Consider the following 27,272-nt stretch of genomic DNA (forward strand, 5'->3'; position numbering starts at 1 on the left):
CCCAAACCACATTTCCCAGTAGAAAATTCAGAGAGGTTAACAGAAAGCCAACGCATTTGGAGGACTTGTTGAATAATGAATTAGGGATAAGACCCCCATTTCTACCATACTGTATTGATTTTTTTTCCCCCTCAGAGAATGCTTTTTTTAAAGTGCATCCTGCTTGCTACTTTTGGAATACCTGCAAAGGGTTCAATTACGTTAACAAAAGATAATACATTGGGGGTTACTCATTTCTCTACCTAACAATTAACATCGCAGAGCATTTATTTGAACTATCATTATTTGTTACTGATAAAAAAAAATTTAGAGCAACTCAAGGTACATGCTGCAAACCATTTTACTAGCATCTCTGTCATCTGTAATGACATTAAAATTAAAAGTGACATTGGCTTCTCTTGTCTATAACTTCTAAACTCCTGGACCAGAGAACCTTGTGTTTCTCCCTTGGTAACTGCACAAACTACATGGAATCTGCCTTGATTTCAAGACAAGGAAGCCAATACAAAATCTTGAGTGTCAAAAAACAATACATTTCTCTACATTGACAAACGCAAACTAGCATAACCTACCAAGTCATATGTACCACAAAGTGATGCTTTTAACTATTCTGCTAAATTTGCTGTGATCACATTGCATGTCAAAGCATACACCATAATTTAGTGTATATTATTAGTTACCCATATGACCTAGAATCACTGACAACTGTTTAGGAAGCACTTCAGGGGGGGAAATATCAGAGGATTTTTTTAATCCCATAAAGTGAGTTTAAGTTATCTCCCTATCCCCAAACAGGATTGTTTATATTTTAGTGTCTCAGATGTCAGTGGTCTGTTGAGTGTAGTCTGATGAATCCCTTGAAAAGGCTGACCCAGCTTCACTCAATGAAATATTTTTACAATGACAGACTTCATCTGGTAGTAAAAATGCATAATAATTTCTTTTCATAGGCAGCACACTGAGCTGATAATAATCTGTTCTGTTGTCATTTCTCTTTATTATCATTGTTGGCGTTATTTTTCCCCTAAGCTTTGCACACAGGAATATAGAAACGAAGGTACTAATTGACAAGGAAGAAGTCAAGCAATCAAAAAAGCTAATTAATCATACAGATGAGCCTGACACTTTATGGTGCAACAGAAGATATGCCACCTACCATAAGTAAAAGGCTTTTAAAAACTGCTCACTTGATGTAAGCATGACCTTAGAATTTAATTAGCAACTCTCTCCACAGGTGACGAACTAGTAAAGTACATTTCTTCTTAATGATAATTTATTTTTCACCATTCTCTTTGCATTGCTCTCTTTTGCCCAACTCGTACATTTCCCTCTCCTTCTTAATTGTATGGGATTGACTGTGGCGTGTATGCAAATTGATGCTGAAATCGACAGAAGCCTCTAAACGGAAAGCAGTACATACCCACTACCCTGTTGATCTGAAGACTGTAACTGTATCTAACTAAGCTCTCTGATCTCCCTCAGCAACTCAAGCCACCAGGGCTTTTAAAGCTCTCTTCACGCTGTGCCAAACCCCCTATTCTTATAAATGCCAAGAGCAAACTGGATGCAGTAGAGCAAATCAATTCAAGTTCATAATTGAGAAGTTAGGCATGCAAGACACACTAATCATCAAAGGACTCATGTCTCCAAGATGTCTTGGGGAGAACGGAGGCCTTCATCCTGGAAGCTGCCTGGGGAATCTGGACTCTTCTGCTGCGGCCTTGGTCTTTCCTCTCGCTCCCTCCCAAAGCACAAAAAGACGACTGGAAAAGACACATTTTCTTGAAGAACATGCAGGCAATCCAGACTCTACTGAAATAACCATCAAAACAGTTTATCAAAAATAACAAAGTTTTTTTTCCTTCTAAGGGTGAAATGGGATGGCTGTCATGTACCAATACCACGAATGTATGAATGAATGAATGAATGTATGCTTTAAAAATATGTTTAAAACTGCTCAAATGACTGTAAATTTCTTACTTCAATGTTAAAATAATCCTCAGGAGTATCATGCTGTAGTTGCTAGGTAATAAGAATTTATTTACTACCTTTTGGTCAAATTTTCCCAAGAAGTGCCATATCCTGGGGAGAAAATTACTCATTTTGAGTGCTTAACACTTTCAGGCTATGAGGTACCATTAGTCAAATTATAACATCAAGACCTAAAAAGTTGTACAAGCCAGAAAGAGCTAACTTACCACCCAAAGAACTAACAAAACAATCAGTGGGATTTAACTTCTTCAGTAGAACTGACAAATATTAAGGATAGTACTGGAAATGGCTAAAAGCACAGGTGTTGGACCTGGCTCAAGTCCAGATCATGTTTAGCTGTACATTCTTGGGCAAATTATTCAAAGCCTTGGATTCTTCACCTCAACAGGGTTGGCAGCTACATAGGGTTGTCTGTGGGGATAAAATGACATAATCTATGCAAAGTGCCTAGCACAATGCAAATGCTCAATAAATATTATTGTTAGCTACTAGGATGATGATGATGCTATAAATATCCAGATACTCAAAGTTAAACTTGCCTTTCTCATGGATTTAAATTATTAATTTAAATGATTAGTGAAGAAAATACTAAAAATTTTGTATATATTTAAAAACTGCACACTAACTGCTCAGATAGAACTTTATAACATAAATTTAGTAAACCTATGACTCATTCACCGTACCCTTACAAGGTGTGAGTCATGAAAATACAGAAATAAGAAAGAGAATGTTGCCCTCAACGAGTTTACAAGATAAACACAGATAATTAATTTCAATTATGAGAAAGGTTCATAGAGAAAGGTTTATGGAGAATTCCCTAAGGAACTTGGGGAAGGCTTCTTAAAAACACACTTAAGAGCCTTCTCTTCGAAGATTCTTCTCATCAGGTCACCAACCAGAAATTCCAATCTCTGTCAGTTAGGTCACACACCTACATGCACTTCTCAAATGTTCTTAACATATAAAACGTTACTTCACATCTATGACAATGTTGTTGGATAAAGCTGGCAACAATTACAATGAAATGAGGATCTGAAAAACTTTCAAATGGCTTTGACCTTCTTTCTCAGAAAGAATACTGGAATACTGCTTCTAAGAGGTGTGAAATTGGTGTCCAGTTAAATTACACTTATTACACCTCACAAGTTAGTGAAAGAGAAAATTATCTCAGACACCTAGTGAACTAGCCAATACCTGGGAGGAGAAGGCTCCATTTCCACAAGGGAATATCTAATTGATAAAGAGTTTACTGAAATAGATCCAAGAGGCAAACCAAGAATTGAATGTATTTCACGTGCTCAATGGACTTAGGTTCATATTCTCAAAAGAAATCTGCATCAGGTCAATGAAAGTGAATAGTTCAAGTAATAAGATTATGAGCCATCGAAAAGTGATAACATACAGTTACTGGGTTTGTTAATCCAGCTGATGGGCAGATGGTAATGAGAGCATAGAAATCATCCTTGGGTTGTTTCTAACTCGATGTAACCTCTCCATTAATAATATACCACGTAGCATCTAGTTTATGGTTTCATAACTTCATTGGGTTAAAACAGAGAAAGATGTGTACATAACATATCCATTTTTAAACAACAGGTAACCTGAATTTCACAGTAAAATGATTCTGCAAATTATCAGATTAAAATCAATTTTTCTTAAATTATGTATTATTGCATTCAGTATTTTACCCCTTCTAACACAAAGTGTGTAGAATTTCTAACAGAAATGGCTAGATACACTTTTCACTACCAACATAATGCAAGAAAAACCCTGCATACAATCTGTTGTATTAAGTCTAGAAAATGCTTCACTGTCGGGGCTAAATGGCTCTCAAATATTCCTAGATGAAGTCCCACATGGACAAAATTCAGCTTAGGTTCTTTAGGAATGGCTGTGACAGACAACAACGTGATTTATAGAAATGGGCAGAAGACACCAAGAAGTTGAATAATACTAAAGTAATTTTATAATTACTAATATCTTATACACAATGGAAAAGCAAGTAAATATTCTTTAATGGCAGCAAATTATATTTGTTCAGCTTGTCCCAGTTTTCGAGGAGGTTTTAAATACATCATCTTATCTGGTCCCCCCAATAATTCACAAAGGTGATCAAGGAACAGAGTATACTCTGTACTAATTGACCAACCAAAAACCACAGAGATTAGGTAAATTGTCAGAATCTAGATGACAAAGCCATGCCTCTGACCCCTAGTCCAGCATCCATCCTTTCGATCACATGCTATTATACATGGAGTTATTAAGTATTAACAAATAGTATTGTGATTATTCCACCTCAGGAGCCTTCTAATTTCACCGGTGCTTCTCAGCTTTCAGTAAAAATTTCTAAATAACTACTTTCCAGACTTGTCTTCGAATAGGAAAAAATCATATATATTTTGCCTAATAAGAAGACACTAGCCCGGCTGGTATGGTTCAGTGGTGGAGCGTCGACCCATGCACCAAGAGGTCATTGGTTCAATTCCTGGTCAGGGCACATGCCCAGGTTGCGGGCTCAGTCCCCAGTGGGGGTAGTGTAGGAGGTGGCCAATCAATGTTCTCTCTCACTGATATTTCCATCTCTCTCCCTTTCCCTTCCTCTCTATCAAAAAAGAGAAAAAAATTTTTTAATAAAAAAAAGAAGACACTAACAGCAATGATTTGATATCATCATACTACATCCATCTGATCCCTCCCCGCTTGTTCTAACCTGAGGCCAAAAGCAATAGTGAGAGGCCCAGCAGACAAGTTTAACCTGCCAAGAACAACTCCTTCAGTTCCTTATGCCAATCACTAAGTTATCTGCATCGAACTGGTGAACATATGAGAAATGGGTGAATATTTTTCAGTACTTCTTCTTGTACCTAACAGTGATCAATGACAAATTCAAAAGATACAAATACTCAAAAACACACACGCATTCAAGCATAGCAATCTTTGATGGCAAAGAAAACTCTCTTTGGGTGGGGAGAAAGCAGGTGCTGAGTAAATCACCTCCGAACTTTCACTCCCATTCATTTTATTCAGCAGACGATGGGTAAGCACGGCAGGCACAGCGCTCTGGAGGGCAGAAATAAGTAAGAAACACTGCTGGCTGAGTGGTTACTCGGTGCTGGACACTGTGACAGGTGCTTTATAATTTGGCTCATTGAACAAATTAGTGAGGTAATACTAAAGGTTCAGTAAGGTCCTCCAAGGTACATAGCAGGCAAATGCTGGTTCAGATCCAAGCCAGCTGATGTCAGAGCCTGTGCTCTAAACCAGGGCTCTGCACCTACAACTCCTGGGTCAATTCCAGCTCGCCACCTGTCTCAGTACAGCCTTAAGATGTTACATTTTAACTGTTGGGGGGTGGGGTTCAAAAGAAGAGTGTCTCAGACTTCAGTGTCCACAGACTGAAACACGGTCACATTTGTTCATTGACATATTGGCTATGGCTGCTTTCACATTACAATGGCAGAGTTGAGAGGCTGTGACAGAATCACACACAGCCTGCAAAGCTGAAAATATTTACTATCTGGCCCTTCACAGAAATTGTGCTGACCTGCTCTAAGCCATTCCACTTTAAGCTGACTTAACATCTCTATTTGGATGCCTTAGGAAATATCCCACTCTTAACATACCCCAATTCAAACTCCTGATTTCCTCCACTACACACACCCAGATCCCTATTTTAAGTCTTTCCCTGTGGAAAATCCATCCGATGTAAAAACCACAGACCCAGAGTATCTTTGAGTTCTTTCTTTCACTCATGCTGTCAGCAAATCTGGTCAGCTCTGCCTTTGAAATATCCAGACATGTTTCCTTCCTTCCACTGCTCAGCTCCCGGGCCCGAGCCTTCAGCATCCCTTTTCTGAATTGCTGCCATAACCTCTTACAAGGACTTTTGCTTCATTTCTTGCTCAAGACAGCAGCCAGAATACTCTTCTGCTCCCAAACCTCCTGGCCTTTCTAAACCTGCCAATCACACTCCTGCTCCGGAGTTCTGGGGCTCCCCCACTACAGCAGGTCTCTTCCCAAATGCCATGCTATCACACAGGCCGCCTCCTGCATCCGACCCCGCATCTCCACTGCTAGGCCCTGGGACGCCCTTTCCCTTGCGTTACTGCTGGCCACATTATTTCAACCTCCCACATAATACATATACTGGATTTTAATGTAGGCTCCATGCGGCAGAAGTTTGGTTCATTTTCTTCAATAGTGTACCTCTGGCATTACACCAGGTCCTGACATACATCAGGTACTGAAGCGCCTGCCAAATGAAAGAGAAAACGGCCCCTCCATTCAGGAAGCGCCCCATTCCGTGACACACCGCGACAGCCGAACATCTTCAACATATAAATGATTGTACTAAATGGGGCTTAATAACATATTTCTTATTTTACCTACTCTGTTATTAAACACCCTATTCTAAACAAATCAATTGCTGGGTGCCTCAATCAAAGGGGAAAGGAAGCTAGCTTGGTAATATCACGGTCTATGCATGAAATTATTCCAGACAAAGCTACTTGACTGCACGGGGCACTGGTTACATGCTCATTCTTACCTTGTTTCAGCCGTAATTCTCTCCTTTGCTTCTCTGTCAAATTCTATGTCCGTGTTGACTACAGGTACTACCTCAACTCCTCCTCCTAACTCTTCTTCCTAAGCCCTACTGGTCAGCTTCTGTCTACCACTCTTGAAAGAGACATTTATTTCTTAGCCACAAATGCAGTGAAAGTGAGTTTTCACAGAGACAATATATCCTTTAAAACACTATCATTTCTAAGAATGTGTTCAAGTTTGGGAGAGTTAAGAGTGAACACTCTAACAGAACTGTGCACTTGAAATTTATATAATGTCATTAACCAATGTCACCCCAATAAATTCAATAAAAATGTTTTTTAAAAAAGAAAGGGGAAAAAAACAAACGAATGATGATGATAATAAAAATAAATAATAATAAAGAGTAGCACTCTCTTGTGTGACCTAGAGGCGGTGCAGTTTCTACACATTTAAGGGGAAATATTTGAGGAAGTTTTGTGAGTAGTAAAATGCATCAATGAATCAACAATGCCACCATACTCAAAACCATCACAGGAGAAATGACACTTTCTTGTGATAATGATCTACCTGGCTCACTGAACAAATCAGTGAGGTAATGCTAAAGGATCTTCACTTCTTGGTCACTTTTTAACTCAGAGAAACAGTTACAATTTTAATTTATTCATTTTTAAAATAAATATAAGGGAAAGCTACAGATGTGGTAATAGACGAGAATCAATGACAAGAAAGAGTCATACCCTCTCTTCCAGTCTAGCCAGCTGCTCTTTGTAGAATGCATCCTGCCTCTTTATCACTCGATCTTTCTGTTCCAGCAGCTTAGCCTAAAATAAGAAATGAAGAATATACTATTTTAGGAAAAAGCAACAGCAAAGCGAAAGTCAAGTATAAATTACATTAGAAATAAGTATATAAAGCTTAAGACTTCTGCAAACTATTAGGTCTCTTCCATAGAAAAACATTAATAAGATGATGATTGCTGTATTTAAATGTAAAGGAAGAGTCTATATATTTTTTTTTTTTTTACTGTAACAGCTGTGTCCTACTTTGTCTAAATGTATCATGATATAGCACAGACAGTTTTATTCAACTTCTCTTTTGGAGAGTAATTTCCAGGATTAATATTTTGCACAATAACGCTTTGATTTTAATCTGGGCATAAGACGTAAGACATATGGTTATTAACCTTTTCGGAACAACAAAACAATGCCTATGTAACATTATATACATAAACCTTATACTTGAAAACCCTTAAATTACCCAGTGAAACCTGAATATAAATACATGTATTGATCTATTTCCTTTTTTATGAAGCAGCTGTCTTTGGAGGGAGGGCCAAAAACTACTATAAATGTGTATGTAAATATTAAAAATTAATAATACAAATAATGAAAGTACTTTAAAATCTCAGTTTTCCCACTTCTAATTTATAAGATCTTTTTTACAAAATAAAAACACAATATTTTTTATTCCTAAAACACATAATGCTAAAAATGGTAACTTACGTCTTTCTGCATTAGTAAAATAATGCATTTTTCAAACTGTTATTTGTATCTTAATCATTATGTTTAAGTGGCCTTTCTCTGAGGATACAGAACTCCTTATATCACCCCTAGTTAGAAAAGTTTTAAGCATATTTTTTGTTCGGTGAATGCTGAATACACACCTAAACAGGAATTTTAAGAAATTACGAAAAGATGTATTTAGGCATTGTCATCCTTGGGCCACACACCATTTCTTTTGTGTTTTTTGTTTTTGCAAGGTGTTAAAGGTCACCCGCCTCAACCCCTGTAAGGGTTCCTTCCATTATCTTGCTTAGTTTAAGAGAACCCCTTTGCACATATGTAGGTAATGTTTTGCTACTTACTTTGACATCAATGTCCTGCAGCATGTTAAAAACAAACAAAGAGTTATTTAGTAATACAAGTACTGTAGTTTTCTAATGTCAGAAAGAAATCTGATGCATAATATCTACCTAAAATGCAAACCAAAGGAGGCAATCAGGGGGAATAGAGAGACCTGCATAACTTGAGACACATTTAAATGTGACTAGGCTATTAGTTTAAACAGAAGATTTCAATAAAAAGGGCATGCTACTTGAAAGCATATGAATAAATAAACACAAATACAATAATAAGATTCGATAAGCCAGGTTGGTGTGGCTCAGTGGTTGAGTGTCAACCCACGCACCAAGAGGTCACTGGTTCAGTTCTCGGTCAGGACACATGATGGGGTTGTGGGCCAATACCCAGTAGGGGGCGTGTAGGAGGCAGCCGATGGGTGTTCTCTCTCATTGATGTTTCTATCTCTCTATCCCTCTCCCTTCCTCTCTAAAATAAAAAAAAATTAAAAAGAAAAATTTGATAAAAATACATTCATATGTAAATACATAATATATGGCTTCTTGGTACAACACAGTAAAAACCTGTCAATTTGTCAAGAATATAAAAGAAAAAGTATATGGAGAATGTTTAACAAAGCTAAGTGTGGAGCCCTGGCCAGTTTGGCTCAGAGGTTAGAGCATCGGACCGCAGACCAGAGTCCCGGGTTCGGTTCCCACTAAGGGCACGTACCTCGGTTGCAGTTTGTCCCCGGCCCCGGTTGGGGTCGTGTGGGTGGCAACCAGTTGATGTGTCTCTCTCACGTCGATGTTTCTCTCTCTCTCTCTTCCTCCCTCTCTCCCTCCCGCTGTCTGAAGATAAATGTAAAAATGTCCCCGGGTGAGGATATATATATTTTAAAAAAAGCTAAGTATGGAGAAAATAAGCATGACTATACATACATACATATATGTATGTGTGTGTATATATATATCTTCTATAGAGAAAAGACCTTTGTAAATTCAACACAGATACACAAAATATAAAGCAAATGAAAAAGAATAAACTTATAAGACCCTCCATAAAAAGTAAAAATCATTAAACCAAATGAAATGCAAATGATGAAAAGAGGAAATGCTATTCCAACATGTAGCTGTGATAGTTAATGTTACATAGAGAGCATTTAAAAAAATAAGCCCTCTACCCCATCCACAAAAGACATAGACTGGTAAATCACACACAAAAATACAAAAAATAAACACATGGAAAAAGAAAACTGAACCCCAGAAGAAATCAAATAATAAAAAATGAAATAATGAAATACCATTATTCATCTATTGAAATGACAAAAATATAAAATAATATTGTTAAGGACACCGGAAGCAGGCTCTTCTATACACAGTTGGTGTGAATGGAAACTAATATATAACTACTTTTTAACAATTTGACAAAATCTAATAAGGCTTTAAAATGTACACATTCACTGAGATCTAAACACTATTTTTTAGAACTTTTTTTAAGTAATTATAGCAATTTGCAAAGATGTTCATGATAGCATTGTTTAGGATTGCAAAGAAACAAAAAACCCAATCTAAGCCCTGGCCAGTTTGGCTCAGCGGTTAGAGCATCGGCCTGCGGTCCGGAGAGACCCGGGTTCGGTTCCCGCTAAGGGCACGTACTTTGGTTGCAGTTTGTCCCTGGCCCTGGTTGGTCGTGCGGGTGGCAGCCACTCGATGTGTCCCTTTCACATCGATGTTTCTCTCTCTCTCTCCCTTCCTCTCTCTCCCTCCTACTCTATCGGTACAAAAAATGGAAAAATATCCTCGGGTGAGGATTAAAAAAAAACAAAAAAAAACCAATCTAATTATTAAATACAAACATATTCCAAATATATTAAGTATAAAAAAAGAAAAAGACTATAAACAGAAAAGACAGTATGATTTCTTTTTTTTAATAGGAAATAGGAAAAAAAAAGACCAAAAGGATATTCAACAAAAATATCAGCAGAGGTTATATAGCAGGATGGTTTCTAGTTAATTTTGCTTCTTTATATTTTCTAAATTAAAAATAAACATACTTTGTAGTCAAGGGACACAGGAGGCAATTCTTTTGAGGTGAGGGAACTATTCTGTTTCTTGATTGTGGTGGTAGAAAACTTGTAAAACTGTAATATTACAAAGAATAAATTTAACTACATAGTGAATACAAATTAAGTATACTAATATTTATGAAAATATCTGCATATAAATATATGAATGCATGTGTACATATATATCTTTATTACTGTTCATCTGCTTATCACTTGGCTAATTTTACTTCTAGGAATTTAATCCTAGGAAATACTGAGAAAATCATACAAGGATGTCTATCTAAGAAAATGCAGCCAGCATTATTTAAAGCAACAAGCAAGTGGGATTGGGTAAATAAGATTTGGTCCAAAAACAGGATATTGATCATACAGACTTTAGTCCAGCCATAATGATCAAACATTATGAGTTATTAAAAACAATGTTTTACTAGAATAATTAAATGTTTAACTCAGAATGTTATGGGGAGAAAACAGGTCATAAAATGGCATATATAGCAAGTTCCTAATTTTGGTTAAGAAATAGGGGTTATGGGGCAAAAGGGAGGAACAGGGGAAGCTGAGTGCCAAATACAGACATGGGAAAAAATATAAAGTATGCTAAGATGTTAACAGTGCATATGATATGCATAGGGGATATTTTCCTTATTTGGATTATTTTCTATTTTCCAAGTTTTCTTTTTTTTATTATTTATTTATTATTTATTTATTTACTTTTTATCCTCACCCGAGGACATTTTTCCACTTTTTGTTCAGGTAGAGTGGGAGGGAGAGAGAGGAACAGAGAGCGACAGAGAAACATCGATGTGAAAGGAACACATCGAGTGGCTGCCACCCACACGACCGACCAGGGCCGAGGACAAACTGCAACGGAGGTACATGCCCTTAGCGGGTACCGAACCCGGGTCTCTCTGGACCGCAGGCCGACGCTCTAACGGCTGAGCCAAACTGGCCAGGGCGTATTTTCCAAGTTGTCTGTAATGAACAATTATTTCTTCTGTAATCAGAAAAATATTCTAAACATTAATATCACATACTTATCCCTGAGATAAAAATATATATAAAGCTGACAGTGCGAGCTATTAATTAACCCTATTAAGAACCAGAAACATTTGTTTTAATAACATGAACAGTTATTTACAATACAGCATGGAAATTATTTTACCTACTAAATCCTTAATGCATCGACACTTGATTCTCGCTCCCATTCAATAAATGATATTATCCACCATGGTTCTTTTTTTTTTTTTTTTTTTTTTTGTTCAGGTAGAGTGGGGGGGGGGAGAGGAACAGAGAGAGAGAGAGAGAGAAACATCGACGTGAAAAGGACACATCGAGTGGCTGCCACCCGCACAACCAACCAGGGCCGGGGACAAACTGTAACCGAGGTACATGCCCTTAGCGGGAACCAAACCCGGGTCTCTCAGGACCGCAGGCCGACGCTCTAACCGCTGAGCCAAACCGGCCAGGGCTCCACCATGGTTCTTAAGACACTTGCACTAAATGTTTCTTTTGTTCGGTACAGTTGCAAAGTGAGTTATTAAAAATTCAGCATTACAAGAATATTGCTTGAGCCTACTGAGGGTTCCACCAACTAACAAATTTAATTTTGAAGGACGGATGACAGCCTAAATAAAGTATCCTCGTTTACATTTTCAAATGTAATCCTTGAAAATTTTAATGCAACATGCCAGATCCAATATTCACACTACAGAGGAACTACTCCAAAGACCGGAAAACACCAAACTGCAGTCTAGCATCACAAACCTTCCCCTAGATGGCCAACAGAATCAATAGTTTGAGATCACTGGGGAGAATAACAAAGCGAGAAACATGGGCACAACACTTCAATGGCACACTGCTTTGAAACAGTTAATGTGATGCTGGGAGGGAAAGTCACACAATATGAATCCTAAAACTTAAATAAGCCTGGAATACATTGACTAAGCTAATAGCTGCCGAGGATGGAGAGTCACACTCACTGAAGGAAAGCAGTCAACCAAGTGCAAGGAAATAAAACTTCTATGTGTAAGTCTAACAGGTACAGAATCATGGTAAGTGAATAAAAACAAAGAGGATCACAACATGATTTACCGTTCCAGTAGAATCGTTTCTTGGAGAAAATGAATATAAAAAGACTCCCCCCACCTCCCGTTTGCTATTCCTCCCGCTACACGAAATGTGCAGTGACTAGTTTTCAGACCCTGTTAGATCTGGGCTGAGATGATTGGCTTGGAAACATGACAGAGCTTACGTGAATCATTATGGAAAACTAGAACGTTCCATATGCAAGAGAAGCAAAGAAAATAAGGAGATGAAGTTTTCTTTAAGAACCCCAACACATAAACATGTTGGCAGCTAGATTAAAAAAGAAGTATATAAGTATTTACTTCCTTAAGACTTGCCTCTTTTCAGAAAAGATTGAAAAGTTTACGTACTTACCAACCCTCTCTTCATTCATTGTTGGTTTTACTTTACTTTATGGCCTATGCTTTCTTTTTTTCAAGAGAATAAGTAGATATGCCCCAAAGTGGCAGAGGACATATTTTGAAAATGTCCTTGAAAGTGCTTAAAACAAAGGATATAAAAAGGCCAACAGAAGAAAAAACTGGATCATGGATACGGCACATTGTGCTGGTAGGAACTTTACCTTCCCCTGTACGCTCCTATGTAAATCTTCACAGCAAAAACACTCTGGCATGGCAGCTCAGGGGTCAGGCCTGGTTGCTCCTGGGCACAGAGGTATCCATTGCTCAGGGTACATGGCATCTGGAACCCAGGGACATCACAATCTTGTAGCTCGGAAGTAGTACTGTTACTTCATACACCAAGTACAGCGCATGTTAAGGACAGATTCTGTACTATGGAAAAGCTTACACATTTTAAAAGACAAAGTTGCTTGAAATATCAGTGTTCACTTTTAATAGCTCAAGGTAGAAAACAAAGCAAGAACCTGCTCAATTTTCCATGGGGTGATATTATGAAGCCAGAGATTGCTAGGATTGAGAAAAGGCAAGAACTGTAAATCAATATAAATAGAAAATCCTTGTAACTCATTTCCTGTCACTCTAAATCTTGTAACAAATCTGAGACACACATATAATGGACTGGGAAAGATTTAACCTTTCACAATGATATGGAAAATCTGTGGTAGACAAAATAATATATCTTACAACTCAGATAGGCAAACAGGGAAAAGAGCTTTACTCCTTGTCAGAATTATGTATAAGGGACAATATATAGGAACCTAATAAAATCATGTGCTGACATAAAACAGAGAACTGAACTATCCAGGGAGGCTGAACCATAAATGTGTAAGGTGATACTACATTTAGAAGCTGTAAACATGATCACTGTGAATATCAATTACCCGTAACAAATAATTAAAGTAGCCACGTATTCAATTAGTTAAATACTAGACTTTTATTATAAATGAGAAATTACTTAGGGTTCACTGAGCCTTTATCAAGTTAATAAACAAAGAATTATACTCAGAGCACTGTTTTCCAAACCACAGCAGAAGGTGACCTTCAAAAGGGTAACTCATCTAGGTGAACTTAAATGGTGCCCAACCTACTGTCAGATTTAGCATACTTTTCAACAACTTACAGGCAGAAGCATAAGGTATGAGCAAACCCCAGCTTGAAATGTTAACCCATACTCATGTCTTCTAACCCAGTAATGCCTGATATGTTAAATACAGACCAAGAGATGAAAGGTAAAGACCATTCTTTCAATAGACTTCTTAATCCTAAATCTGGAACTCATACCCAAGCCCCCAGGATGTGTCAAATCCATTTGTTTCTGTTGGTTTTGTCTTCCCCAAAAGCGCTTCAAGAACCCTGGTCTACGTCAGCTTTTTCATGCTGATAACAGACTGGAAACAGCCTACTGGATATGTCCCCTGCCATCTCCTTCACTCTCTATGTCGTGATCAACAATGCTGTTTTAGCTAGTCAGCACAGTGACTGCTGGAAATGAGATTTCCTTAGTGAAAATGGTTCATTAACGAGCCTGACAAATGCTAGCTCTGGGCTCTTATTAGTCAAATGAAAACTATAAGAACAGTCTAAGGATTGGTAGCATATGATGAAGACAGTCCCACGGCGGCTGGCGAGCAGGCCATGGGAATAGGAGAGGCTGTGAGAATGAGCCCGTAGCGCTGACTCTAGGAGTGGAGCCCGAGCGTGACCCCTGATCAGTCCTGCGTCCAGCCGCTGGTTTAAGGCAGAGACTCTCACCTTCGGCACTACTGACATTTTGGGCCAGATCATTCCTGTGAAGAGCTGTGCTATGCACTGCAGAACGTTCAGTAGCACCTCTGGCCTCTATGACACCGCTAGTGACACACCCACCGAGAGCTGTGACAACAAAGAGTGCTTCTAGACACTGCCAACGGTCCTCTGGGAAGCAAAACTTGCCCTCAGTTGAGAAGTACTGGTTTAAGAGGCTTGTTGGTGGTCTGAGGCCAACTATAAACAGCCGCACCTGCCTCAGGTGAAGCTTTCCTGCAAAGAAAGTATTTCAAAGAACAGAGAACTGGTCCTTCATTGTGTTTTACAGAATGGACTGTAACATCATTTTGGACCTGCTTGCTAATAAATTTCTGTTCAGTAAATGTGTTTGTATTGGAGACATGCTCGCATCATAACTTGGTTATAACTTGGCAGCAGCATTGCTCACATTCATGTAAAGTACTGAACTGCATCCCAGTGAGGGAAGGGACTGGAGATGTTAATTCATTATTTTTGACCTAAGTAGTAAAAGCGTTAAACGGGTACATCGGTTCTATCTTTTCCATGGCTCCCTGTAACAACAGAATCCATGCCCATATAACATAACATTTTGAATCCATGCCGCTGGTGTTCAGTTCAGGCAGAACTGCTGTTATTTCTTCTGCCTGGACAGTGACAGTAATGAACATGTTGTTAAATACTGAATATATAGGCTGTGTGTCCCCAAAATTATACACACTTTAAATAATTACAAAGCCAGTGTTTATTAAAATACATTTCATTTTCAAAATGTAATAAAATCTACAGACCCCCTGTATACATTTTTGGGACACCCTGAAAACAGGCATAATGTGATTCCATCATAGTTTACATGTTTCATGTTACAAAGCAACATGACACTGCAACATGCAACGTGATGAATCACCTCAGCAGTCCAGTGTCGTCATACATGTGCTTCTCTCCCAACATCCATTAAAGAAGAAGGAGGAGGAAACAAAGAAAAACAGTCATCAAGATACCCAGCACATAGCCCTGGCCGGTTTGGCTCAGCGGTTAGCGTGTCGGCCCGCGGTCCGGAGAGAGCAGGGTTCGGTTCCCGCTAAGGGCATGTACCTCGGTTGCAGTTTGTCCCCGGCCTTGGTCGGTCGTGCGGGTGGCAGCAGCTCGATGTGCCCCTTTCACATCGATGTTTCTCTCTCCCTCCCTCCCTCCCACTCTATCTGAACAAAAAATGTCCTCGGGTGAGGATGAAAAGAAAAAAAAAGATGCCCAGCACATAAACATGAAATAAATGCAGAGTCAGAAGTGAAACGAACTGCTACAGTGTCAGAGTTCTCCATGAGCAGCGTTGCCTTCTGTAATGACACAAGCTTTAGCTGCAACACGTTTACAAAGACACAGCGATTGTAAACATGCTTCAAATCTAGAAGAAAAGACCACGCTGAATCAAATTCAGCAATTAAAAAGAAAAGGTTCTCACCCTGGCTGGTTTGGCTCAGCGGTTAGAGCATCATCAGCCTGCGGTCCAGAGACAGCAGGGTTCGGTTCCCGCTAAGAGCATGTACCTCAGGTGCAGTTTGTCCCGGGCCCTTGTTGGGTTGTGTGGGTGGCAACCACTCGATGTGTCCCTTTCACGTCGATGTTTCTCTCTCTCTCTCCCCCTCCCTCCCACTCTACCTGAAGAGAAGGTGGAAAAATGTGCTCGGGTGAGGATTTAAAAAAAAAAGAGAAAAGGTTCTAGAAGACTGAGTTCTATAAAATAAATAAGGACTCCATGTCAAAGATAATTAGTAAGCTTAGAAACTTTCAGGATAAGAATCATAACTGAAAGAGAAAGCAGTAAAAAGGGCCATATTCAATAAAATGGCCATGTGATTACATGGACTCAGGGCAGAAAGGGGCTTTTATTATCAAATTCAGCTGCAGAATCAGCGGGTGTTATAAACCACTGAATGTTACCATCACATGCAAAAGTGATGTTCTCAAGCCTAGACCACAGCTAATATGGTACAGAGTGGAAAGGAGCACTAAGCATTTGGGATTACGTAATTTAAGGTGAAATTATACTCAAATGTCTCTATCTTCTTATTCCGTATTGTGGAATGCTATGCTTCCATTTCCAGGCACTTATATTCAATCTGTTTTACAAAGGAGATGAAAAATCACAGAGGCTCTTTAACACAGAGATGCTAGTTAAACTGCACAGTGTGGAGGGACTTGTATCACTGATCTGACAAATAAATTGAACAACATGGAGACAAAGACTGCACCACCACTCAATTCCTTTTCTTTGCATTAGCTTGTATTTGTTCAATTTAGATTTAGATTTAATGTTCACACTATTGGGACCAACTGGCCAGAGTCAATCTCTTCTCTTGCAACCTATTTCACATTCAGAGTTAGCAAAATAAAAAAATAAAAAACCAGAGATCACTCAGTTCACTTTATAGGCAGTAAGAGAGGCGCCAAGCTCCCTGTTGACTAAGGGAATTCTTCAAGGGCAGGGAGAGAGTGCATTCTGGGAGACCTGACTCTCGCCAGCAGTGCACTTCCCATTACTCTCTGATCTTCTTTCTTCCCACGTTGGCTTAACTTTAAGGGAAGACCACGCAAAAATAACTAATCAAACATTTGTCATTATTTTCAACACTACTCAACATAAAAATATTTTTAAAGATTTCCTGTAATAATTAATGTAAAATATTCTAAAAATGTCTCCAAAACCAACTATGTCCCATGTCAGTTCAGGTCCTCTGGGATGCAGATGCTAAGGCTGAATAAGAAGTATGATGCCCTGGCCGGTTTCGCTTAGTGGTTAGAGCATTGGCCCGCAGATGAGAGAGTCCTGGGTTCGGTTCCCACTAAGGCACATACCTCGGTTGTAGCTTGTCCCTGGCCCCAGTTGGGGTCGTGTGGGTGGCAGCCGGTCTATGTGTCTCTCTCACATCGATGTTTCTCTTTCTCTCTTCCTCCCACTGTCCCTCCTGCTCTATCTGAAGATAGATGCAAAAATGTCCTCAGGTGAAGTATGATGCCCTAGCCAGTTGCTAAGTGGTTAGAGCATCGGCCTATGGACCAATGAGTCTTGGGTTCGATGCAGGTCAAGGGCTCGTACCTTGGTTTCAATTCATCCCCAGCCCTGGTCAGATTGTTTAAGAGGCAACCAGTCGATGTTTCTCTCTCTCTCTCTTTCTTTCTTTCCCTCCCTCCCTCCCTCTCTATCTGATGATAAACAGAAAAATATCCTCAGGTGAGGATTAAAAAGTAAAATTAAAAAAAAAATAGAAGTATGAGAGATTTCTTAGGGGGAAGGATACAGGGTAGGAGCAGACAGCAGAGAGCGCACTTCGGACTGTGTGTGGGTCTGACACCTGTGATGGGGGACAAAGCAGGAAGGAGACAACAGTGCAGCTCTGAGAAAACCCTGGCCAGGCCGAGGGGCACCCCAGAGCAAAGACTGCTGGTTAGGGGAATCCTGGGTTAAGCAGAGGGAGAGCATGGTCTGAGGGCAAACACCTATGGACCCCAAAGACGTCGCAGCTTGAGGCAGGCAGCCACTGGCACCCTTCACGGACAGCTCTCTCTTATAGACAGGGCTGAAGGCACACTCCCATGGCTGCCACATAATCCGATTTGCTGGTTAACACAAAACAAACGATGACAACAATTAACTTTAAGCAGGTCTTAACCTTCAACTCCCAGTTCAAACAGAAAGTAAACCAGCAAACCAAAAATGGGGTTATATCTGTTTGTATACCTCCGTTCTCAACAGGATTGCTTCACTTACATAGGCTGGGCCGAGTAAATCCTATTTGACCAATGAAATACAATTTGATTCAGAAATCCTGTGTAGCAGGAAAAGCAACAGAAAAGTCATCCAACAATTAAAGCTAGAATTCCAGTTTGGTTGCAAACTCATGAAATTGGGCAGGTTACTTCCCCTTTTGGGGCTGTTTTCTTTGTAAATTTAAGGAGATGGGCTAAATAATATCTAAGATTTCCACTAACATTCTGAAATTGTATGCACTGCATTTACCATACCACTTCTTCTGTTACTCATTCATTTGGAATCAACTCTATAGCTAGGCCAGAGGAAATTCAATAAACGTGTCTATTCTGCCGCCAAATGCTAGGATGCTACACGCTCACATTGAACAGCATTTAGCAACATCCGTGTTCGTGACACCTGGCTGCCAGGGGCAGACACTCATGGCAGCAGCGATGCCCCCTTCCGCCTGACTTGGCACCAGCGGGGGGCTGGCAGGGACTGGAGGAGCCACAGGGCTTCACTCACTGTCGCTCAGCAATATTCACTGGGCAGTTTCCGGAGCCGCACACCACCTGGCAGATTCAGAGATAAGAATGAGGGTGAAAGGGGTCACTTTCTAAAACAAGTTTAACTCACTGCTGCTCACCAAATCCCAGTGGCTCTCATTTTCTGCCCAAAATGACTAAGTTCAGAAAATAATTGGGCATCCTCAACTCAGCAGTGGTCTTTAGAGCTGAGAGTTCAGTGGAATTGCGTCATATGCACATAGAGTTTATGCGAATCCAACCACTCGGGTTAACGTGGGGGAGAGAAGAATGTAACCAGAGTGCAGGGTTTCACCACCTCCATGGGGAAGCCGGGGGCGGCGGGGTCTGCTCTCAGCTCGCGTGCCCTCATAGCCGGCATGTCTCTTCCCAGTAGTTTTCATTCAAAAATCCTAAATGAAAGCCAACAGTTCATCTAGTGCTCGACTAAAGAAACCAACTAACCCAATAATGGAAGAAGAACTCACAGTGCTTAACTCTTAAGAATACACTTGCTCCCTGCCGGTGTGGCTCACTGGTTGAGCACTGACCCATGCACCAAAAGGCTGCCTGTTCGATTCCTGGTCAGGACACATGCCCAGGTTGTGGGCCTGACCCCCAGTGGGGGGGAATGCAGGAGGCGGCCAATCAATGTTCTCTCTCATCGATGTTTCTATCTCTCCCTCCCTCCCTTTCTCTCTCTCTAAAAATCAACCAATCAATAAATACAATTTTTTAAAGAATAAACTTACACAAAGAAATCTATATCTCATTCATTTTATTTTTCATCTTTTTTGAGGTATAACTGACCAATAAAATTCACATTGAGATTTAAAACTAAATCTTTAAGTAAGCTGTGACTCCACTGTAATCCAAGAAAAACTACATTTTGAAAAGTGTTAGAATAATAAAAATTATTATTTTTTTAAATCTCAGCCCTGGCCGGTTTGGCTCAGCGGTTAGAGCATCAGCCTGCGGTCCAAAGAGACGCGAGTTCGGTTCCCGCTAAGGGCACGTACCTCAGTTGTGGTTTGTCCCCGGCCCTGGTAGGGTCGTGCAGGTGGCAGCCACTCAATGTGTCCCTTTCACATTGATGTTTTTCTCTCTCTCTTCATCTCTCTCCCTCCCACTCTATCGGAACAAAAAAATGGAAAAATGTCCTCAGGTGAGGATAAAAAAAAAATAAAAATAAAAATAAATAAAAAATCTTAGCAATGGCCAGCCACTGATAGGGAAGGTGTGAAGAAGTACTGGCCCTTTACAACATCCCATTTCCCCACACCTGCTAGCAAGGGGATTTTTCAAAAGCTTTAGCCTCCGTATAAAGCCTCCAGGTTGCCTGACTAAGGAAACAATTTTAGGAGATGAGACTGCAGGATTAACCAGTGATAAACAGAAGCCTGGACCAAGAAGGGAAGGAACTCTCACAAAGGAGGAATGGAAAGAAGAGAATGCACCCAAACCATGAATCATCTGGGCGGAAAGCAACAGAGGCAACAAGACAGGATATAAATTAGCTACTTCTGGTCCTGGGCTGGGGTGGTTGAGAAGGGATGAGAAGACACTCGTAACCGCCCACTGGAAGGGCCAGGCTGGCCGAGACTTCTCTTTGTTCTCGGCACTATTTGTGCACAGGTGTGGAAGGACCATAATGAAGCAGACAGCTCTGGAATCTCAAGTTTGAAGAACGCTCGGCACACTGGGCAGTGTCTTTCACCAGAGGTTTGCTACCAAGAAACTCAAGAATGAACATATGTAATCAAAGTGTTAATTTACAGTATTCAGCCATTATCACTTTTATTTTTTTTAGGGAGAGAGGGGGGAAGAGAGAGAGAGAGAGAAACATCAATGTGAGAGAAACACATCAGGTGGCTGCCACCCACACGACACCAACCTGAGCCGAGGACAAACTGCAACCAAGGTACATGCCCTGAGCAGGAACCGAATCCGGGACTTTCTGCTCCACAGGCCGACGCTCTAACCACTGAGCCTAACCAGCCAGGGCCATTATCACTTTTAAAGATCTGAAATTACACATCCCGGGAGGAAGCCTCGCCACACGGCCATGTGAAGCACTACCGTTCTGCATCCACCTCTCTGTTTTTGTTGTTTCTGACAGTTAAACAACACCAGTTGCAGACCAGAGACTTGCCTAGAACCCACAGCTGAAGCACCATCCCGTGAACACAGACCCTCTGCCTCTTCCCACCACGCTCACCAGGCAGAGCCTTCTCTATGTCTGGACCCAAGAACAAAAAGCAACTTCATGATTTTGCCTGCTGGGCAGCCAGAGCACTATTAATTATTTGCCATGACATCCTGTGTGCTTTATGGTTGTGACTATCATTTTAATTATATATTATCTTTCTGGCTTAAAAATCCTCCTCCTGTGAATATGATTTCCATTCATCCATCATGTGATCAGATGCTAGAAAGCTCCCAGCAACTGTTCAGACTGAGGAGCTAAGTGGAGAGATTCTAGCCCAGAGGAAAGGGACCCCCAACCTCAAGCTTCTTAATCCAAGGGCAAGTACACTGCATGTAAAATGATGTTCTTAATGACAAACCGTTAATGACATTTGATGCTATATTTATCAGCTATCAAAAACACTCAGACAAAAGGAGTATATATATTTGAAGGAGGGATATACCTTAGAACCCAAGGTCCTCAGATGTTAAATAAATATCTAATCGTGAAATGGCTCTACTCTCATAAGATCAGAAAGCTAGCTAGTCAGGAGCTAAGAATAGAACACAGGTTACCTTGGTCCACATTTAATGTTGGCATGCAGAACATTATCTCAGATATTCTTAAAAACCTGTCTGTGAATAAGAAGAAATAATCCAAAAATAAAAATTCTTATTATTCCAACATCACCAACCTGCCACACCCTCAAGAGACAAAAAAACCACACGCACGTAGGCAGGCATTTGCATATCTACAGAGTGTCCAAGATGAGACTCCTTCCCAGAGGTATTTATTATCTAAGATGAGCACTGCAGAAGTGGGCAAGGATATTACGGACCACAAAAGTACTCCATGACAACACCTTCACTGCAAGTAATGTTAAGCATAAACACCAAGATGTGTAACTCAATTAAGAATAGTAAAAAATATTTGGCTGAAAGTTCGGACTTGGTCCTTTAAAAATTTCCCATATTAACCAGCTATTTTTTTTTTAAATGTTGAATGTTTTGTGATCCTTGCCATTTGTCACCTTGCACAGAATATTTCAGGCTACAGTAAAGAATTAGCGCTTTTTCCTAACTGAACTTAAAAGACAGCCTGTTTGCTTTGAAAAATGGCTACCAACTGCTATTAATCTGAAACTGAAAACAAGTAGTGCAATGACATTTAGCAAGTTAACACCCCCCTCCACCACTTTCCTGAAAGAAGCGCATGAGTGACATTTTATAATCTTCTCAAAAATTAAAAGTTCTAAGAAATAGGTTTATATTTTAGTAATAATAAACTGCAAGTGACATATGAGATTATTAAAACCAGACACTGTGCCCCTGCAGTGTGACAAGCCTGGTTTAAGCACTGAAGGAAATCCCTCCCAAGTCCCCCTATCTTTTTCCTTTATTCTGTCCGTCTGGTGTCAGACAAATGCAAGCAGTAATGATGGCATGATCAAGGAAGAGCTGACAACTGGCTGCATATTGTAAAAAGCTGCTCAGCTGATCTCTGCAACAAGCTCTTTTTTGTCCTACTGGAGCTTTCTGTCACCTGAGGTTGCTTGTATCCTCCAGAGACAACATGCAACATAAAACTATTAATTGATCTATTCTCCAAATAGTTCCTGGAACACTTTGGAGAACTTTTCCAATTTGGTTGGCAGAATGACCTGGCCACCAACTTAGCCTAACTAAGAGCTAACCATGATCTAAACAAACTACCCAAGTCATGACAGTCCAGAATGACTCTGGGGCATTTGGAATACATTTCCTGCCCAGAAGAAATAAACCAAACCCTACATAGATGCGAACATATTAAGTTAAATGCTAAAATAATTTACCCATCTGAAAAACAAAATAAACCTAATGTATCTATTCATTTATCCAATAAACACTCAACGAAACCTATTTTATGAAGATCCTCTGATACTGTGCTAATACATGGTAGAATATAATCAATACCAGCCACATGCATCTCACTCAATGACAATAAACCACAATCCTAAAGCTCTACTTTACAGAGAGTTACACAATGAGCAACAATCCATTCCTGCTTACAGATGCTATGTTTTTCAGGAACTTTCAGATGGGGTTGGAGGGCGGTATACAGGATGTATAAACAACTAGCCACAATAGAAGATAATATATAAGGACAGTGAATGCTGTAAGGAAAAGAAAGAATTTGATCAGCTGGGCTGGAACTTGAAGGCTGAATGGGTAGGATTTAGATGAGCAGAGACACAAAGGCCATTGTAAGAAAAGGGACAATTGCCCTGGCCAGTTTGGCTCAGCAGAGCACGGGCCCACAGGCCAAAGAGTCTGGGGTTCGATTCCGGTCCAGGGCATGTACCTCAGTTTCAGTTCAGTCCCAGGCCCTAGTTGGAATGGTGCTGGAGGCAACCAATCAATGTGTCTCTCTCACACTGATCTCTCTCTCTCTCTCTCTCTCTCTCTCTCTCTCTCTCTCTCTCTCTCCCCCTCCCTCCCTCCCTCCCTTGCTCCCTCCCTCCCTCTGTGAAGATAAATGGAAAAATATCCTCGGGTGAGAATTTAAAAAATGAAAAGGGACAATAAAGAGAGATACAGAGGAGAGTAAACAGGAGGCCTGGGCGAGTATGTCAGCTGAAGAAGGAATGACAGGAAGAGGCCAGAAGGAAAGGGAACTAGACTGCAGGAAGTCTAGCTGTCTGAGGTCTGGACTTTACCCTGGGCAGGGGATGGCGGAGGTAGCTACAGGTTTTTGAGAGCAATGAAAACAGTATTTTAGTTGGATCAGTCTTGGTGTATAGGACAATTAGAAAGACGGTGGAATACCAGTGGGGGGCTGTTGAAAGGATCCAGGTGTGAGGCAAGCCAGGCCCACAGGTGCTGAATGGAAATTATGTTCCCAGGAGCACCTTCTAAACATCATTTAAAATGACTGCATGAATTCTAGCCAGAGGACAGTGAACTACAAAACCAAAAGAACAAACCATGCTCCAAAACACAGGGGAAATGTGCAGGAATGGACATAGTGTGTACCATCAGACATGACATGGAAAACCTCCAGAGAAAAATAACCACCGAAAACATGTGATCTGGCCCTGGCCAGTTTGGCTCAGCAGTAACAGCATCAGCCCTCAGACCAAAGAGTTGCCAATTCGATTCCCAGTCAAGGGCACGTACATCTGTTTCGAGTTCAAAGCCAGGCTTCGGTCAGGGTCATGCAGGAGGCAACCAAACCATGTCTGTCTGTCTGTCTGTCTGTCATCCCCCCTTCCCCCACCCCCTCTCTTAAAAAAAAAAAACAACAATGAAAAACTATCCTCCGGTGAGGATTAAAAACAAAAAACGTGATTTGGAGGTAGGCCACTGATACATTTTAAGATGTCAAACATTCTATTCTAAAATAAAATTACTTAACAAGGAAGTTTGGGATATATCATGAGGTACTAGGAGTTATTTTTTAATTGAGGCATAAGTGACACCATTATATTAGTTTCAGGTATATCACATAATGATTCAATATCTGTATATGCTGTAGAATGGTCACCACAATAAATCTAGTTAACTTCTGTCACCATAGTTACAAATTATTTTTCTTGTGATGAGAACTTTTAAGTTCTACTCTCTGACAACTTTAAATATGCAATACAATACAGTATTATTAAGCACAGTCACCAAGGGAATTCTTTACCCACCAGCGTCGCGCGACAGGTGCTACTCTGCTGTTCAAGAGAAGTATGACGCCATAAGGAAAACAAAACTGGATTTTCCCAGTGTCCAGTTCGGCACAAGTACCAGTGTTCATATATGCTAACACTAAATTTTAAGTCTTTTACCTAGTGGAAAAAATAGACTGCTACATAAAATCTTCAACCTTAAAAAAATCATGGTGGCTCTAGATATAAATTTTAAAATAACCTAATTTTAATATTTGCTCAGATATTTCACTGAGACACTGTTTAGAGTATACTGCCTTTAAAACGTGAGTCAAGGTAACCTATATTCTCTTGTGATTTAACTAGCTTTCTGATTTTGAAAGCATCCTTTAACATCCAAGGACTTTGGTTTATAAGGTGTGGCCGAAAAGGTAAAAATCTAGACTCTCCTTCAATGCCAAGGTCAATCTTTTCAATGGATGGTTGAGATGCCCCAAGACGTAGGTTAGAAGCATACGAGCCTGCCTGAGTGCTGGGTCCAGGCCATGTCCTGCCCAGGATGAAGATGTATGGAGAAGTAAGGACAGCAAGATCTGCAGACAGACACCCCAGTGGGCTATGGCCAAGTGGCTAGTAGGGGATAATTAAGAACAATGTGACATCACTGTTACCCACTTGGAAGCAACTATAGAGTGAGATCACACTGGTAAGGAGCAACCTGGGCCAAATAAGTGTTTCTGAACAATGTATTTCTAAGATTATTTGGTTGAAAATCAGGGTTATAAGCAGCAAAAAGCTCTCTAACTTCTGATTAATCTAGGACATAGCATTCAACCACAGAAAGGGTTCTGTGCGTCAGTTTACTTGAACAGTGCTCTCTACTAATGTCTCAAATATCCAAAGCTGATATTACAACCTCAATCATCTAGGCCTTGGTGTATAATTGTGTTCATCAAGGTGCTCCCGTGAGCAATCATTAGGAAATACATTTTCCTGCAGAATGGGAAAAACAATTATTAAACTTAAAAAGTATGATATGCTTTAATTGCTGTGATTATTAGATATGGCATTTTTTTTCCCCCAGACATCAGCTTTCAAATGAACTGAACACCACTAAGCCTGAAAGAGAAAGAGGTACAGCTATGCCAACCCCAATGCACCATACCTGACATGTGTGCATGTGTGCACTGGGGGGAGCAGACACCCTAAATGATATAAATCAGATTAGTTAAATACATCAGTTTAGAAATGAGGAGGAAAGCTAATAACAAAGCTAAAATAGAGAAGAGAAAGATAAATTCAATAAGACATTCAAAAGTCCTATACAATGCACAGCTTTTGGGGCATCCATTAGCCAAGAGACAAGGAACAAAAGCTGAGATAAGAAGGAATGAACTTCAGGTAATAACAACAGGTGGCTTGATCTGGCTTCTCAGCCTGAACTCAGGAAAGAGGCAATCGTGACAAACCTTTAAACAGATTGGGCCATGTTAGAGGACATGGGCCAGGAAAATGAAGAAAGTGCTGGAGTATTTCCAACCCTAAACATCCCTAAGCATAAGTCCCACCTCCACCACCTTACCTGTGGTCTGATTGCACTAGCGTGCGCGCGCGCGCGTGCTCGCTCTCTCTCTCTCTCTCTCTCTCTCTCACCTCCAGGTAATGAGTAGTACTTTAGAGAAAAAAATTTCTGATTTAGCAAATATATTCTTTTTGGTTTTTTTTTTAATCTTCACCCGAGGATATTTTTTGATATTTTGTTCAGATAGAGTGGGAGGGAGAGAGAGGAAGAGAAAGAGAGAAACACATCGACGTGAAAGGGACATATCGAGTGGCTGCCACCCACACAACCCAACCAGGGCCAGGGACAAACTGCAACCGAGGTACGTGCCCTTAGCGGGAACCGAACCCAGGTCTCTCTGGACCGCAGACCGGCACTCTAACTGCTGAGCCAAACCGGCCAGGCAGCAAATATATTCTTAGTTCCTTAATCTTTGCTCATATTGCTGTTTCACCAATCTTTTCATTGCTTCTCTAATTTTTAATTTTGTAAGCATGGAGAACAAAGTGTACTAAGGACACAACAGAAAAATAATATAATATAACCTAAAATTGGGAAGTTTTGTGGTGATATATAAAAAAGCAATTTTTCCCAGAAAGCAAAATGGTTTTTTCTGCTAAGTAAAAATTAGCAGTCATTCTGGAATCTCACACTACAGAATCTCCCACATATGGGCGATAGTCCAGTGAATTCCTGAACCTTCTCTGAAAAATAGATTCCTAAGTGTCTCTTGTCTACTGATTGCTTTTCTAATTATCTCTCTATAATCTAGTTAAGCAATGCTTCTTATTCCAGAATTTCACATACTTTTAACTACATTATCTCTTCTTCCACTCTTCATCCTAACCAGTTTATTGCTGTCTGGGTCTACTATTAAAGTGTTCTTTCTGCATATTAGGAATAACAACTAAATCACTCCGTAGG

General features: G+C 40.2%; 1 protein-coding gene across 2 annotated transcripts in view; it reads right to left on the reverse strand.

The window, feature by feature from the left end:
• The window catches only part of CHCHD3 (coiled-coil-helix-coiled-coil-helix domain containing 3), a 306,949-nt gene that overhangs the window by 90,145 nt on the left and 189,532 nt on the right, over nt 1-27,272 (reverse strand). Inside the window, exons 5-6 of one of the 2 annotated variants that reach the window (XM_036246996.1) lie at nt 8,402-8,416; nt 7,275-7,358 (exon numbers count right to left, since the gene is read on the reverse strand). In XM_036246996.1, the coding sequence (XP_036102889.1) occupies nt 7,275-7,358; nt 8,402-8,416 (99 nt within the window). The remainder of the gene's footprint in view (nt 1-7,274; nt 7,359-8,401; nt 8,417-27,272) is intronic. The other variant, XM_036246997.1, reaches the window with a different exon arrangement.

This window comes from Molossus molossus, unplaced genomic scaffold (genome assembly GCF_014108415.1).
Source record: "Molossus molossus isolate mMolMol1 unplaced genomic scaffold, mMolMol1.p scaffold_m16_p_7, whole genome shotgun sequence".
Taxonomy (NCBI): Eukaryota; Metazoa; Chordata; class Mammalia; order Chiroptera; family Molossidae; genus Molossus; species Molossus molossus.